This window comes from Oryctolagus cuniculus, chromosome 16 (assembly GCF_051225735.1).
Source record: "Oryctolagus cuniculus isolate XC-2025 breed Fujian yellow rabbit chromosome 16, ASM5122573v1, whole genome shotgun sequence".
Taxonomy (NCBI): Eukaryota; Metazoa; Chordata; class Mammalia; order Lagomorpha; family Leporidae; genus Oryctolagus; species Oryctolagus cuniculus.
In genome coordinates, this window is record NC_142882.1 from 50283137 (window position 1) to 50298847 (window position 15711).

General features: G+C 45.6%; 1 protein-coding gene across 3 annotated transcripts in view; it reads left to right on the forward strand.

The window, feature by feature from the left end:
* Positions 1-15711, forward strand: part of DNAH11 (dynein axonemal heavy chain 11) — a 365338-nt gene that overhangs the window by 240142 nt on the left and 109485 nt on the right. For all 3 annotated transcript variants that reach the window (XR_016222511.1, XM_089315357.1, XM_089315358.1), the window contains 5 exons: positions 343-576; positions 4652-4798; positions 10496-10609; positions 14192-14335; positions 14954-15136. Coding sequence is in view for 2 of the 3 variants with exons in the window: in XM_089315357.1 (XP_089171483.1) it covers positions 343-576; positions 4652-4798; positions 10496-10609; positions 14192-14335; positions 14954-15136 (822 nt within the window). In the remaining variant the exon portion in view is untranslated. The remainder of the gene's footprint in view (positions 1-342; positions 577-4651; positions 4799-10495; positions 10610-14191; positions 14336-14953; positions 15137-15711) is intronic.

A 15711-nucleotide genomic window follows, 5' to 3' on the forward strand; every position in this document is an offset into this window, starting at 1 on the left:
GGGCAAAAGAGAAGGAGCCGGACACACCGGGTCCCAGGCTTTTAACCCACTTCCAAAGGGGAGTGGTTAATTAACCTGATTGGCTGGTGGGCACCCAGGTAGGGGGATGAGGTCACACAGGGGTATGGTGAAGGTATCAGGCCTTGAGGTCACACAGGGGCGTGGCAAAGGCGTGGTTTTCCAGCTCACAAACCTAATCGATTTTAACCTGTACGCCTGCCCACTTCATTCTGGCTTTTAAGATCTGTAAGTATATGACTTTGTTGAATGTCCCGTCAGTGTTCTTCCTCACATGTTTCACTGGAGAGGATCTCATGGGAGCAACAATGTTTGTATTTCCAGCCGCTGCACAGGGAATCCATCAGCCTCTTCATGGCACATGTCCACACCACCGTCAACTCAATGAGTGCCAGGTACTACCAGAACGAGAGAAGACACAACTACACCACCCCCAAGAGTTTTCTAGAGCAGATATCACTGTTTAAGAACCTGTTGAAGAAGAAACAGGAAGAAGTAGCCCACAAGAAGGAGCACCTGGTCAACGGCATCCAGAAGCTACAAACTACAGCCTCCCAGGTACGGCCAGGGTGTGAGGCCGCCAAGTACAGGCAGCACCCTTTGCTAAGCCTCATGGAATCCGCTTCTAGAAGATGCTGGGTGCTGAAATTCAGAGTGCGGGGACACAAAGAATGAACTGTGACTGCTTTCCTGAGCCCCCAGGGTTTGGGCAATGATGGTCACAGCTGGTTCTGGAGTTTCCTTCTCTTCTGGGCTTGGCTTAGAGCAGGGTGGGGAGGGGAGGAGAGGGGAGGTCTTGAAGGGGCAGACCCCGCTCGTTGCCTCCTCTTGAGCTCCGACTTCTTTAATGCTCCGGGCTCATCATCAGGACTTAGGTCTTCCTGGGGTAGAACTAAGATCACTTCTGGTCTTGGATCCTCAGTGAGGGCCTCGTTTCCTGGCTGGTGGCTGTGGGGAGGTCCCCGGGTACGGCGCTTGTGTCTGACTCCAGCATCTGCTCTGCTCCCCCAGATAAGAGGGCTCAGCATTGTCCTCCATAAGGCTCCTGCCACCTGGAAGGACCAGGTCTCTAACTGGCAGGAGTAAAGCAGGGCTGAGTTAGAATGGGGTGTTCATAGTGTCGGGCTCTGTGTACTTCTCATCTCACCTCCATGCTACAAAGCCAGCTACTCGATGAAGCAGTGTCGCTGCTCTGCTTGACTGTAGGGGGCTCACAGAGTTCAAGGCCAGAGAGCCCGCCAGGCTGGGCTTTGAACCCAGACTTGTGTTACGCAGATGCCCTCGTGTTGTCCCTGGTACCATGCTGCCTGCTGGCACTGGTCGAGGGGCTCAGAGTGAGAGCCTTTGAAGAGCTTTTCACCAGAGGTAGCAGGGCCCTCGAGTTGGAATAAAAATAGTAATTCTCAGTAGAGGTCATTTCAAGGCCAGAAGTACCGGTGGCTCCTCAAAGCTGTGTCATCAGGTCATAACTCAGATGCTGTTGAAGGCATTGGAACAGTGTCTTCCCCAACAGCAATATGTGGCACCTCTGTGCCCAGACTGGAAATCCAGTGGGACCCGGCTGGAGCACCCACGGGCATCTAATCACTCTGAAGAGCTCCCTGGCCGTGTTCTTCAAGTCAGGCAATGGAGCTCTGTGTGCTGTTTCCCAATTCATTGCATAAACCAGGAGTAGGTCTTTGGTGAGGTGCTGTGGTGTCCACTGAGCATTGACCAGGGGACAATGACAATGACCCGGCCTGAGAAGCCAGAATGAGAGTATTTTTTTTTTAATTTATTTTATAAGGAATACAAATTTCTTATGTACAACTTTAGGAATATAGTTATTTTTCCAACCATATCAGCCCTCCCACTCCTCCTCCTCCTCTCTCTCCCATTCCCTGTCCCATTCTCCACTAAGATTCATTTTTTAATTAACTTTGTACACCGAAGACCAACTCTATACTAAGTAAAGATTTCAACAATTTGTGCGTGCACACACACACACAAAAAAACTGTTTGAGAACAAGTTTTACAGTTTAACTCATGATACAACTCACTGAGGTCAGAGGTCCTGCATGGGGAGTTAGTGCAGTGACTCCTGTCATTAATTTAACAATTAACACTCTACTGTATGAAGTCAGTGATCACTTGAGGCTCTTGTCATGAGCTGCCTAGGCTATGGAAGCATTTTGGGTCCACAAACTCTATCAGTATTTGGATAAGGCCATAAGCAAAGTGGAAGCTCTCTCCTCCCTTTAGAGAAAAGTACATCCTTCTTTGATGGCCACTTTCTGCTGGGCTCTGATCTTTCATGTAGACCATTTTTTGCCACAGTGTCTTGGCTTCCCAAGCCTGAAATGCTCTCACGGGTTTTTCACCCAGACCAGGAAGCCTTGAGGGCTGATTCTGAGGTCAGAGTGTTAAAGTGATTGTCATTCTATGAGTCTGCTGCATGGAGTGCTTCCCATATTAGATATTCTCTCCTTTTTAATTCTGTCTATTATTATTGCTGGGCACTTGATCCTTTTTATATTGATCTCTTTAACACTTAATCCTATCTATATGTTCACTCAACACTGTTGAGTGGAGCAGTGTGAAGAATAGTAGCTGGGAAGCCCCCAGTGACCATATCTATAAAAGAATTCCTTGCTTTATTCTTCCTTTTTAAATATGATCCGTATCTTACCCTTTTATTTCCTTATCTCTCTTTTTCTTCCTTTTTCTGTCTCTCATTACATTTCACTGAAACCAAGGCCTCTTTCCTTAGGGTTTTCCTAGGAGCCCTGATGAGCAAATGAGGAGGAAGCTCTGTGTCCCCCGATTCACATTCTGTGGACTTTGCCCCAAGAGTGATAATATAATCACCCAAATTGGGCAGCCCTTGGCAAAGAAGAATAGTGCCTTTGTCACACTTCTGGTTGTCTTCCCAAATGACAGAGCTAAGAGCAAGTGGAGTCACAGCCTGGGTCATTCCAGGGGTAACAGCCTCTTAGCTGCTGGGTTTGGTTAATGATCTTCACAGTTGTGTATCAGTGAGTCAGGGGCCTGGGGAGAGGGAGAGGAAATGAGAGGCAGTTCCCCATCTGCCAAGTTCAAGGTGGCGTGGGGTCATTTTATTCCCTCATGGCTGAAAACAGCAGACAGTCTTCAAGAAGATGCATAAAGCTGCGACTCAAGGACTGAAGGTGATTTCTCTTTATCAGGGGTCTGTGCATGGCTTGCTCTTTATATTGGCAGAGTAGTTGCAATATTTAACAGCTATTTGATGGCTTAAAAACATGCTCATTAATAAAAAGGAAGCATGGTTTTTCAGGTGGAGAACTATAGACCAGGAGTGGTGAGGAGCAAAATTCCTTCCTCTTGGAGCACGTGGGCTCCACAGGTCTGTCTAAGCTATTCCAGAGAGCTAGCTAGCATGCTGTTTGAACTGTTAAGTGATCATTCATCACAGCAAAGCCGTAAGCCCTTTTTATAGCCACCTGGCCCCTCTCTAGACGTGAGCCTGGATCTTCACAGCTGGACCTGGTGACCTTTCTTCGTCAGCATCGCCTCCTTTCCGGGGCTTGAGTCACTTGGAATATTTCAGCGCTAACAACTTCCTTCGCAGCTGAAATGAGGACTTGAAGCAACCCAGTTGGCTCACAGCCTCTTGGATGAGTCTAGCTAGCTTACAGCTAGTTTCACATGGCTAATATTATGCTGGGGTCAGAGAGAGGCTAAAAATCAATCTTGGCTTAACCTATTGCAACACAGGTAGCAGTCACAGTGGTAACTGTGCCTTTTAGCTAGAGTGTAAATAAGTGGGGTGTGGGTACAGACTACAAGCCTGCAGGGAAATCGGATATCAGATCTTGCATTTGCTGTTGCCCCAAAGTAGTTAGCAGCCAGAGAGGTGGTTTTGATTGTTCCCTGTATCTGTGATTTTTAAAGATAGTATTACTTGTATTTCCAGAAAATGAAAAGCTAATTATCTTTTTTTTTTTTTTCGTGTATTTCTGAAAATCACTGGGCTTCTGGCCACATCCCATTGATACCATAGAAATCCTATGTGGTCTACCCATCTACCATGAATGCTGGCTCATTGGCATGATCACCAGCTAAATGTTCATGAGGTTAAAAAAAAAATCAAGAAGGTCATGCCACGTGCTGTAGAAAGCGGGACCTAGCAGTGGGCATTTGAATATGCATCCGATGACTCTGCAGAGAGGCATGGAGAATCCATGTCTTCCACTCCTCTGACTCCTCCCATAATTTGCTACTAGGGAGCATATGCTGTGGCCCCTTCTAGCCTGTCACCAGGCATGGCTTCCTGTCATATCTGCTGCCTTGAACCTGAGCTTCATAGGAACAGATAAGCAGGAGGAGCTGGAGTGGCAGGTGCACCATGGATGCTTCCCTGACCGCAGGCTTTGTGTGTCAAAGGTACACACTTGCAGTTAGTTCTGTAGCGGGTTCATAACATTTCCTGTTAAGCCATTAGCAAAACGTTATGCTGTTTGTTTTTATGTGGCAAAGGGTGGGGAGGGGCACCTTTTTTTTTTTTCCAAATTGGTAGATATGGAGACAAGGTATGAGCATCAGGGGTCCCTGCTGTGTCCGCTGTTCGTTGCCATCAGCCCAAGTGAGCTGAGAAGCCTGACTTTGCCTCCAGGTGGAAGATCTGAAAGGCAGGCTTGCCTCTCAAGAAGCCGAGCTGCAGCTGAGAAACCAAGATGCCGAGGCCCTCATCGCCAAGATCGGGCTTCAGACGGAGAAAGTGAGCCGGGAAAAGGCCACCGCCGACGCCGAGCAGCGAAAGGTCAGGCTAATTCCACCATTTAGAGCGCTGGGCTATATTTAGCACAAAATAAACCTTTGTAGGTGAACAATTTTGAACAACTTCCTCTCCAGGGAGCACAAAGTCTAAAGAATTATTATAGTTACACATGTAACAGCATTTCACACCAGGCTTCCCACTTGACCTTTCTTTACACTGTGCATTTTCCCAACCTTTTAGCTCCTTTAATGATATGAAAGAACAATAAATACTGAGTTCATTCGAGCATATAATGGATGTGGATCTTGAACATCAGGCCTATTTGTAATACAGTAAAGGTCAGGAAGTCACCTCCGAGGTTTCTAAAGGTTTCCAGTTTTTAGGCAAATGCAACAACTCAATTGTTAACCAAGCCCATTCCGTCACTCCGCAAGATGGTTTTCAGATTTTGCATTTTAATAACACAACTGGAGTTTATGATTAAGTCCTAAGCTAAATTTGTTCTTTTTGGTTTGATTGAGGCCCTGGCATTCTGCATTATGTTTTATTGTTGGAAACAATTACTTGTAAGATTGTATAGATTCTGCTTTCTTTGTGCTCAGGTTTCTAACAGTTCTGGAAAAAAAAATATAACTTTGTCTTCTTTTACGAAAACTTCAGCTACAAATGGAAGATTTCTCTCTGAGTGTGTGTGTGTTTTATTTCACAAAACAAATAGCAAAGAAAACATAATTAATAAATATTTGTTTAAAAATTAAGTGAATCTGTGTATGTGAAATTAAAATTTCTTACTTGAGGCCACAGGTTATAAGTGAGAATTAGTCAGTAAAAATTGTAAATTGCTTATATTCTTGAAACCAGTGAATCAGTGCCTATGCGTTTTAAGATAACAGGAAATATATATGATTCAGATATTTTTCTTTCTAATGTGTACTAAGCATGTTTTCCTTTATCTTGTACAACCTGAGACTTTTAAAAGTGTCTTCAAAGTCAAAACTCTCTAAGCAATTTCAAAACCAGGTAAGGCATAGTTGAAGTTGAGGGGAAGGCATTGGGCATTGCCAATGGGCATATGATTCCTAATTCTGATCATAAATGTGTCCATTGAGTTTGAGATGCATGGAGAGTGTCCTTAAAAGTATATAATTGGATTAAGCAATTCAGTATCACACGTGGTATGACTACTGTAAATTAATTCCACTCAGGATATTTTTCAGGAATTACACAAAGGGGTGATGTTCTAGTAATTATTGTAACCTATCACCACAGATACCTTTAGAAGATCTTAAAATGTATCAAATACTCTAGAGGTATCTTCAGCTTTCTGCATGTGAATTCCTCAGGCAAAATGATCTTCCTGGAGCAGGCACTTGATACAGTAATTAAGACACCGTGTAGCATGGCCACATCCCAGCTTTGCTACCTGCTCCACCTTCTGCTAATGCACACCCAGGGAGGCATCAGGCGATGGCTCAAGTGCTTGGATCCCTGCCACCCACAGAGGAGACCCTGGCCAGTCCTGGCTGTTGAAGGCATTTGGGGAGTGAACCTCCCTTTTTCTCTCTGCCTTTTTAGTGTATTTCCTTCCAATTTTTAAAAATCTTTATAAAAAGGGGGGGCAGGAGGTCTTAGCAAATTAAAACTCATCTGATAGGTTATTGAGTGAAATTTTTCAAACACACAAATGGCATATGCTATTATTTATATCTAATCCATTTCAAGAAATGAAAATGTATAAGTATCTTCATTCTACTCATGGAGCTTAATTTAATGATAATAACAAATGCCAACGGAGCACCTGTATTTATGGCCAAGCACTATTCTAGGCTGTTAGGGATATGAAACAAACAAGGGGTCCTTGTGTAGCTTACACTGCAACGGAAAGACTGACCAGAGAGGAGAGGCCCTTGATGAACAAGGTGTTTTCACATAGTGTCAAGTGCTTTGATGAGCATGAAGCAGAGATAGGTGCTGGTGGAAGGAGCTATTTTAAATTGGGTACTCATGGAAGACAAACTCATTGTCATCAAACCGTTTGGAGCTACGGAATAAACACCTGAGTGCACGCAGTGGGCTCGCTTTGTTTCACGTTGTGCAGTGTACCAGGCATGCAGTCACCAAAAAGGGGCGAGAGTGGGCCCTTTTCCGTCCATGGGACAGGGCTCTCCAGGCTTTGTGCGTGGGCAGTGACTCAGAAGTAGTGCCACGTAGTTCGCAGCCCCAAGGCCACACCTAGAGTGGCTAAATGAATGTGGAGTCTGGAGACTGCCTGGCTGTGCCTCTCGCCCGCCCATGTAGAGGAGCAGGCTGCAATTACTGCTTCAAGTGTGAAATCATCAAAGGTCATTGGAACCACAGGCATTGGCGGCGCTGACTTCCAGTAAGAGAACCACCATGAAGCCTGTGAAATTTAGTTCTCCTGACACCTGACTCCTTAGCTCCAGATGCTAAAATTGTAAGGGTTCTGTGGTCACTTTCCAACTGCTCTCTGCCTTGAGTGCAATCCTCATGCGTGTGTCAGGGAAGTTCAGATTTTCCTTCTGAAGTCAGTAGTTCAGTGTACTGCAACAGGCTGATAGATCAGCGTGTCAGAGCGTCATGGATTAGCCTGACAAATATCATACCCTGGGGTATCCCATTCTGAGCCCTAAGAGGAAGCCCTTTCGAGATTGAAGTGCTAATGTAATCATGTGTTCAGCAGTTGGACACCCTCCTTGGTTTTAAGGGCTGTCAGTTTGTGTGTTTCTCTTCTAAACATAGCATTGACGGGGTGGGTGGGAGGATCTGGATCTAGGAGCGCCCTCAGCAGTGTCTCACAGTTGTGTCACAGGCTGGGAAGCTTAAAGCCAGAGCTTCAGTCTTCGAGTTCTGGAGTCTGGACATCCAAGGCCTGGGTCCTGTTAGGTTTGATTTTTCCTGGGGCCTCTTCCTTTGGCCTACAAACAGCAGCCTTTGGATGGACATAGTTCAGTTCATAGCATGCAGCTATTGGGACCTCATTCTCCCCTTGTCATCTCCACAAAATTTTATGAATATCTGCAAGGGGCTGTTGACTAATAGAGGGAAGAAAATTTCTGATGTTTCCAAGGATGAGATAGTCTCCAAATATCTCTTTTAACACATAGTCATCTTCCCTTAGCCTAGACCCCCAGTGGATTTCTGAGACCATGGAAAATACTGAAGCCAATATATGAGTGTACTATGTTTTTTCACACACACACACTGTGAGTCACAGTAGGATGTTAATAATAACCAATAATAAAGTAGAACAGTTTTTTAAAAAGATTTATTCATTTATTTATTTGAAGGCAGAGTTACAGAGAAGCAGAGGCAGAGAGAGCAAGTGAGAGAGGTCTTCCATCCTCTGGTTTACTCCCCAGATGGCCACAACGGCCAGAGCTATGAAGCCAGGAGCCAGGAGTTTCTTACAGGCCTCCCACACAGATGCAGGGGCCCAAGGACTTGGGCCATCTTCTACTGCTTTCCCAGGCCATAGCAGAGAGCTGGATCAGAAGTGGAACAGCCGGGACTCGAACTGGTTTCCATATGGAATGTCGGTACTGCAGGTGGTGACTTTACCTGTATGCTACAGCGCTGGCCCCAAAATAGAAGTTATGATAATATGCTATAGTAAATTGCCAACCTCAATACTCTCATGCTTTGAAGCCACAATAAAGAAGAATAAGTGTTATCTGAACAAAGTACTATGATACTGCAATAGTTGATCTGAGAACCCAGATAGTTACTAAGTGACTATTGAATGGGTAGCGTATACAATGAGGATAAGTGGACAGGGCAGTGATTGGCACCCCAAGAGGCATGGGACAGGACAGTTCAGGGTGCTACCACACTCATCAGAGCAGCATCCAGTTTATAATTTATGAATTGCTTATTACTGGGATTTAACATTTGATAGTTTCAAACTGTGGTTGACAGCAGGTTACTGAAACTGTGGATAAGGGCGACTAAGGATCGTGATAGAGAAAATATCACTTCTACAGGATGAGCCTTGCTCACCACTCCCCATGGGTCCTTGGGCAGAGCAAGTTGCACATTATTTGGATGTGCAACTCACCACTCTAGTCCTACTGCTCCTTGGGGTGACAGGTACCGGCAAAGAGAAATAAGTTGCCCAACCAGAATATTTTCTGCATTTGTATTTGTGACTTTTTATCTACTTCATGTTCAAGATTGCCTTGCTTATCAAAATTACCCAGAGGAATAATACTCTAATCACAGTGAGGATCTCTGAAGGAGAAGGATAGCAACTCCAGGCTTATAGAAATAGCACTGAAAGTAAGCTCTCGTCAAGGTTTCTGAAAGTAATAAAAATCCATGATCCTGAATCTGATTTGAAATGATTGGAAAATGGCGCAATTCTAAATGGTAGTGGATAGCTTTTCTAGATTGCCTCTATCCGCAAGGATACATAAACCCAGAGTTGTGACTTGGTCACTCCCAGGCCCTGGCTTGCATCTGGAAAGGTACTCGTTGGCATACTCAGGATGGAGCCAGCCGCTCTGGAACTGTCGTGGTCTGTTCCTCGCGGGTGTGGAGGGTTGTTGTTTTGGAGTAGCTCTCAGTGAGCATGCAGAGTTGTCTTATTGACACGAATGGCTGTTGTGCATGGATTAGCAGGAGATTGTGTACCTACCCTGAACTAATTATGCTCATAAAAGACGCAGTACACAGCAAAGGAATGGTTCGTCAGGAGAAGGCTAATTACTGCTAAGAACGTGGTTGTAGACAACATAATTTGTTGTGAGCAGTGTTTAATTTCACGGTGTGGTTAAACCTGTTCGTTCTAAACACAGCTGAGGAAGTGCACGTTTGTTCATGCTTTGTATCCCACGAACACCAGAACATAGGATCCATCCCCTGCAGTGACTAGATCCTGGTGCCTGGAGCCCCAGCTCTGAAGTTGAAGCTCCTGTTGAGTTACTTCGCTGGCCATTTTGATTGTATGGGTATCCCAAGAGGAGCGGGATAACCCCTTCCACCATCCAGCTCCCCAGCTTCTCTCTCGATTTGGGCCAAGTTTACCTGTAGGGCATTGCTATATCCAGTGTATGTGTATTCGTGTCAGGAGGATGATGTAACACCTTTGTTGACTTATGATGGGGTGCCACTGGACCCAGAACAGGACAGCAGGCATCAAGGACATTGTCTCATTATAAAAGACAGATTCGGGCTCTTGCAGGTCCTTGGGGAAGCCAATACTTGGTCTTTATCAGAACTCCGTCTATAGTCAAGGATATGATGCATGACCTTGGGATACACTCTCCTGGCCAATGGAACAGAGGGCTTCTCATTTGCTCTGAAGGAATAGCCAACATGGCTTCAAAGGAAATGTTCACAAACATAGGGAAACTTCTCACGAGAGTATTTTGTGCTGTAGGTTTCTGAGTCAGCCTGGATTTTGACTTTGTCTCACTGTCTGAAAGAGACTCTTCCTTGTATTAGTAGTACTCTTTCATCAATATTAGTTTGATGTCCTTCTTGGAGCATTTTGACATTGGAACCCATTGGAGTTGGGACTTACTGTTGTGTGTCTTGTGCATTTTTGTGTGCATGCTATGCCTGGAGGGAAGTTAGTCTTGATGAGACATTCCTCACCTGTTCACAATGTAGAACAGTGAGTTATTGAACAGTGTCTCTGAGTCGGCCTGTGTTCTTGAATGAAGATACCTAAGGTAATAATTGGTAAATGTGCATTGTGTGCTTTTCTCCTCTCGTTAGGTGGCGGCCATTCAGACCGAAGTATCGCAGAAACAGAGAGAATGTGAGGCGGACTTACTCAAGGCTGAGCCTGCGCTGGTGGCTGCCACAGCCGCGCTCAACACACTCAACAGGGTAATGGTTTCTCGTCTCGTGGGTTTCCCCCAAACACTGTACACATGTTGTTAGCATTGGAATAACTGAGCAGGGCATATAGTCATGGAGCCAAAAAGTTATCTAGAAAAGGCAGAGGGTGTGTGGCCTGGATGTTCAAGCCACCACTTGGGACACCCGAATCCCAGAGTGGAGCCCTGATTCAAGTCCCAGCTCCTCTGCCTCTGATCCAGCTCCCTGCTAACGATTCTAGGAGAACACTGGGTGATGGCTCAAGTACTTGAGTGCCTGCGACCCATGTTTGAGACCTGGATGGAATTCCTGGCTTTGGCCCGCTCAGCCCTGGTTTTTGGCCGCCATTTGTGGGAAGTGAACCAGCAGATGGAAGATGTCTCCCTCCCCCTCCCTCTCCCCCTCTCCCCTTCTCCCCTTCTACTCCTCTTCCCCCTCCACCTCTCTCCCCCTCTTCCCTTCTTCCATTCATGTGCATAGAAAAAAAAATTTAAAGATTTATTTATTTATTCGAAAGTCAGAGTTACACAGACAGCAAAGAGGCAGAAAGAGAGAGAGAGAGGTAGGTAGGTAGGTATTCCATCCTCTGGTTCACTCCCCAGATGACCACAACGCCCGGAGCTGTGCCAATCTCCCTCTCTCCCCTCTCCCCTCTCCCCTCTCCCTTTCCCTTTCTCCCCCTCTCCCTATCCCTCTCCCTCTCCCTTGCTCTTTTTATCATTCTTTCAAATAAATAAATGAATTCGAAAAGAAAGATCCATAAAATGTTAAAGTTGAAACAAGTCTTTGAGGTCATCACAACAGTTCAACTTCTTTACCCCATCTGGGAGCCTGTGCTGCTGCACCCCAGCCAGCAGTCTGCCTCTGAGTACCCACGACACCTTGGGATGTACTGTCTTGGGAAAGGCTGTTCAATGGTTGAGGGTTGTGATTTTGGAGGTACTCAATGCCTTTTCTTTTTTTGAATGATGATTGATTGATTTTACAGGGAGAATGGGGCTGGGTTGGGGGAGAGATATTCTGTCCACTAACTCATTCCCCAAATGGCTACGGTGACCACCGCTGGTCCAGGCCAAAGCCAGGAGTCCAGAACTCCATCCGGGTCTCCCACATGAGTAGTCCTTGGGCCATTGCTGCCTTCCTAGGTGCATTAGCAGGCACCTGGAGCAGAAGCAGAGCTTCTAGGACTCAAATTAGCACTCCAGTATAGGACACTGGTGTTGCAAGTTTGCTGCACCGCAACACCAGCCCCTCAATTCCTTTTCTATGTGTACTTTTGAAAAAAAAATTCTGAATGTGAGCAAAGAGCGGTAGTAGTTCCATAAAATCAAAAATTTTAGAAAAATACAAATATAGGCCAGCGCCGCAGCTCAATAGGCTAATCCTCTGCCTTGCTGCGCCGGCACACCGGGTTCTAGTCCTGGTCAGGGCGCCGGATTCTGTCCCGGTTGCTCCTCTTCCAGTGCAGCTCTCTGCTGTGGCCAGGGAGTGCAGTGGAGGATGGCCCAAGTGCTTGGGCCCTGCACCCCATGGGAGACCAGGAGAAGCACCTGGCTCCTGCTTTCGGATAGGCGCGGCTGCAGTGGCCATTGGAGGGTGAACCAACAGTGAAAGGAAGACCTTTCTCTCTGTCTTTCTCTCTCTCACTGTATAACTCTGCCTGTCAAAAAAAAGAAAAAAAAAAGAAAAAGGAAAATACAAATATACCATGATGGAAGATTATTACACATTCAAATACTCTGTAACCATTAAAACAATATTGTTGGATACCAATTGGCAACCTGAAAAACAATCGTGATGTATTAAGTGAATAAAGTAGGTTATAAAATGAGACATACTGTATGATGTTTTCCTTGGTAGGAACATCCACGTGCATAGAAAAAAAATTTTTTTAAGTATTTATTTATTTATTCGAAAGTCAGAGTAACACAGTGGAGAGAGAGAGACAGAGAGAGACAGAGAGAGAGACACACAGAGAGAGAGGTCTTCCATCCTCTAGTTCACTCCTCAGATGGCCACAATGCCCAGAGCTGTGCCAATCCAAAGCCAGGGGCCAGGAGCTTCTTCTGGGTCTCCCACACAGGTGCAGGGGCCCAAGGACTTGGGCCATCTTCTACTGCTTTTCCAGGCCATAGCAGCGAGCTAGATCAGAAGTGGAGCAGCTGGGTCTCAAACCGGCACCCATATGGGATGCCGTTGCTTCATGCCAGTGCTTTAACCCGCTGAGCCACAGTGCCAGCCCCTCATCCATAGAAAATTAATAAAAATAAATAAAAGAGTAATTGATTATCTCTGAATACTAGGATGTTTGTTTTCTTTATTTCTCTAAATGTACACATTTTTCTGTGAAGGTATTAGCCTTTGCCCAGACAAAATAACGTAATGTCACTTACAATACAAAACTGGGTATGTTTCTAAATGATGGCAGAATCTGGGTTGGCCAGCTCTCTCTTAGCATCAGCCTCGCTGTCAATCTTGGCCTTTGCTGTTCCTCCCATAGCCTTTCCATTCTTTGCATTCAGTTTCCAAATACCCAGGCTCTGGGAAGCGGGCAGAAGCAGGCTGAACATTCGACAAGGTTTTACACACGAGAGTGTTTTAGGTAGCACAGGGAATATCACTGGAACTAGCTGCTAGCTGGGTTTTACTTTGTAAATCATGGGTCATGGGGTGGGTATTTGGCCTGGCACTTAGGATGCCTGCAGTCTACATCATGGTACCTGGGTTCCATTCCCAGCTCCAGCCCCTGACTCCAGCTTGCTGCAAACGCGGACTCGTGGAGGCAGCAGGTCCTGGCTCCAATAATTGGGTTCCTGCCTCCCACATGAGACACAGGGATAGAGTTCTTGGCTCCTGGCTTCAGCCTTGGCCCATCCCTAGCTATAGCAGGCATTTGGGAAGTAAATCATCAGATGGGAATTTTCTGTCTGTCTGTCTCTCTTCCTTCTCCATCCCTTCCAAATAAGCAAATATTTTTAAATAAGCATTTACATAAATCATGTATAATGAACCTACAGATCCTTCTCCTAGATACTAACTTCTGCCCCCAGAGCATTTGCCTTGCTACTTGTGGTTTATCTGTTCTTAATGCCATCTGTTGGGTCAGTCGGTGTTCTGAGAGGAGGGGGTTAAGGGTAAGGATGATGGTTCAGCCTACAAGCCCCTCCGACTGAGAGCAGATGCATAGACTGTTTCTTACTCAGAAGTATAAAGCAGCAAGGCAAAGCCAGGAGACACTAAATTAAAGATGTATGTGTCTTGGCGGTCCTGGTTAAAATGCAAACGTATAACAGCAGAATGGAGCCCATAAATACCTTACAACCTGCATGTCCTGGCCTTGATGAGTATGGCTCTCCAGGACTGGACATCCACATGGGATCATTTTCCTGCAAGGCCAGGAAAGGGTGGTGATGTTTCAAGAATACCAGAGAAGTGCCCAGCAAAGATGGATCCTCCTGGGGCCCCAAGGTAGAATCACTGGGTGGCACAGAGCTGCCCAGCCAGTACCAGGAGGGTAAGGGGTGGATGGGAGCCGCTAAAGACCATGCTTCTCTGACACCTCTGACCTTGACCTTGTGTGCTCTTCTGCAGATCAACCTTACTGAGCTGAAAGTCTTTCCCAATCCCCCAAATGCCGTCACCAACGTCACTGCGGCCGTGATGGTCCTTCTGGCACCCCGGGGCCGAGTGCCAAAGGACCGAAGCTGGAAAGCAGCGAAAGTCTTCATGGGAAAGGTATCGACCGGCAGAATGAAAATCCCTGTCTCTGTAGCATTTTCAGTCTTGTGGTCAGGCTCGATTCTGAAGAGGTTCAAGTCCAAAGAAATCATCCCCATCGGCCTGAATATGGCATCTGCAGCTGGATGTCCGTTTTGCAGAGCCCCAGCTTTTGTGTGCCAGGGTGGAGGTTAGCTTCGGGTAGTGGCAAACCCGAGTCAGCGCCAGCAGCAGGTGGCGGTGGCTAATTATTTGTGAAATTATGAAAGCTGTTAAGTGTAGGAGGGAGAAAATTACATGGATTTCTTAGGCTGGAAAAGTGTTACTAATGCATAAGAAGGGGAAGCAAAGGGGCTTTTTGGTGTGTGGTTTTCTGCCTTTCTTTTCTTCAAAATGTAAATGCCTCCCGTGCCGGGACTTAATATTTTACCCTGGGATAGAAGAGGTTTTACAAGTGTCCATTGCTAATTCTAACTTCACACTCTAAAGACTGAAAAAGTCAAACAGTAGGAGAAATGCAGCTTGCCAATTTTGCCTTTTGTAATGTGAGTTCTAAAAGCTGATTTTAACTTTTGATCTTGGAATTTTCTCGGCAGCCAAAATGGGCTCATTGCAATCAGTCTTTTTGCTTTACAGGTTGATGATTTCTTGCAAGCGTTAATTAACTACGACAAAGAGCACATTCCAGACAACTGTCTCCAAGTGGTCAAGGAACAGTATTTGAAAGACCCCGAGTTCAATCCAAACTTCATTCGGACCAAATCCTTTGCAGCAGCTGGTCTGTGCGCCTGGGTCATCAACATTGTGAAATTCTACGAGGTAGCAGCCCTATCTGATGCCTCCCAGGTGTCATCCACAAAGAGCCATGAATGAAACCCATTTTTAGCTCAGAAAAAAAAAATTATATACAAGGATTTCATATTTGCTTTTTTGAATGAGGATGTTAAGTATAAGGCACGAATGTGTCTGAGTGAATAGAACCCTATCCAGGAGGGTACTTGACATGTAGGAAACTTTTTAAGGATAGCATGATGACTTTATATCACAGAACAACAAATAGAAACATGTTGCGTATATGAATTATGTTAACATTAAAATATTTTAAACAAATATTAAATATTTTATTTACTATGTGCATGATACTATGCTAATTCTACTATGAGTTAGTCTTGTCATTTAATATTTTAAACAAATATTAAAACAAACACAGGCTGCCGCCATGGCTTACTTGGTTAATCCTCTGCCTGCAGCACCGGCATCCCATATGGGCACTGGGTTCTAGTCCCAGTTGCTCCTTTTCCACACCAGCTCTCTGCTGTGGCCCGGGAAGGCAGTGGAGGATGGCCGAAGTGCGTGGGCCCCTGCACCCGCATGGGTGACCAGAAAGAAGCTCC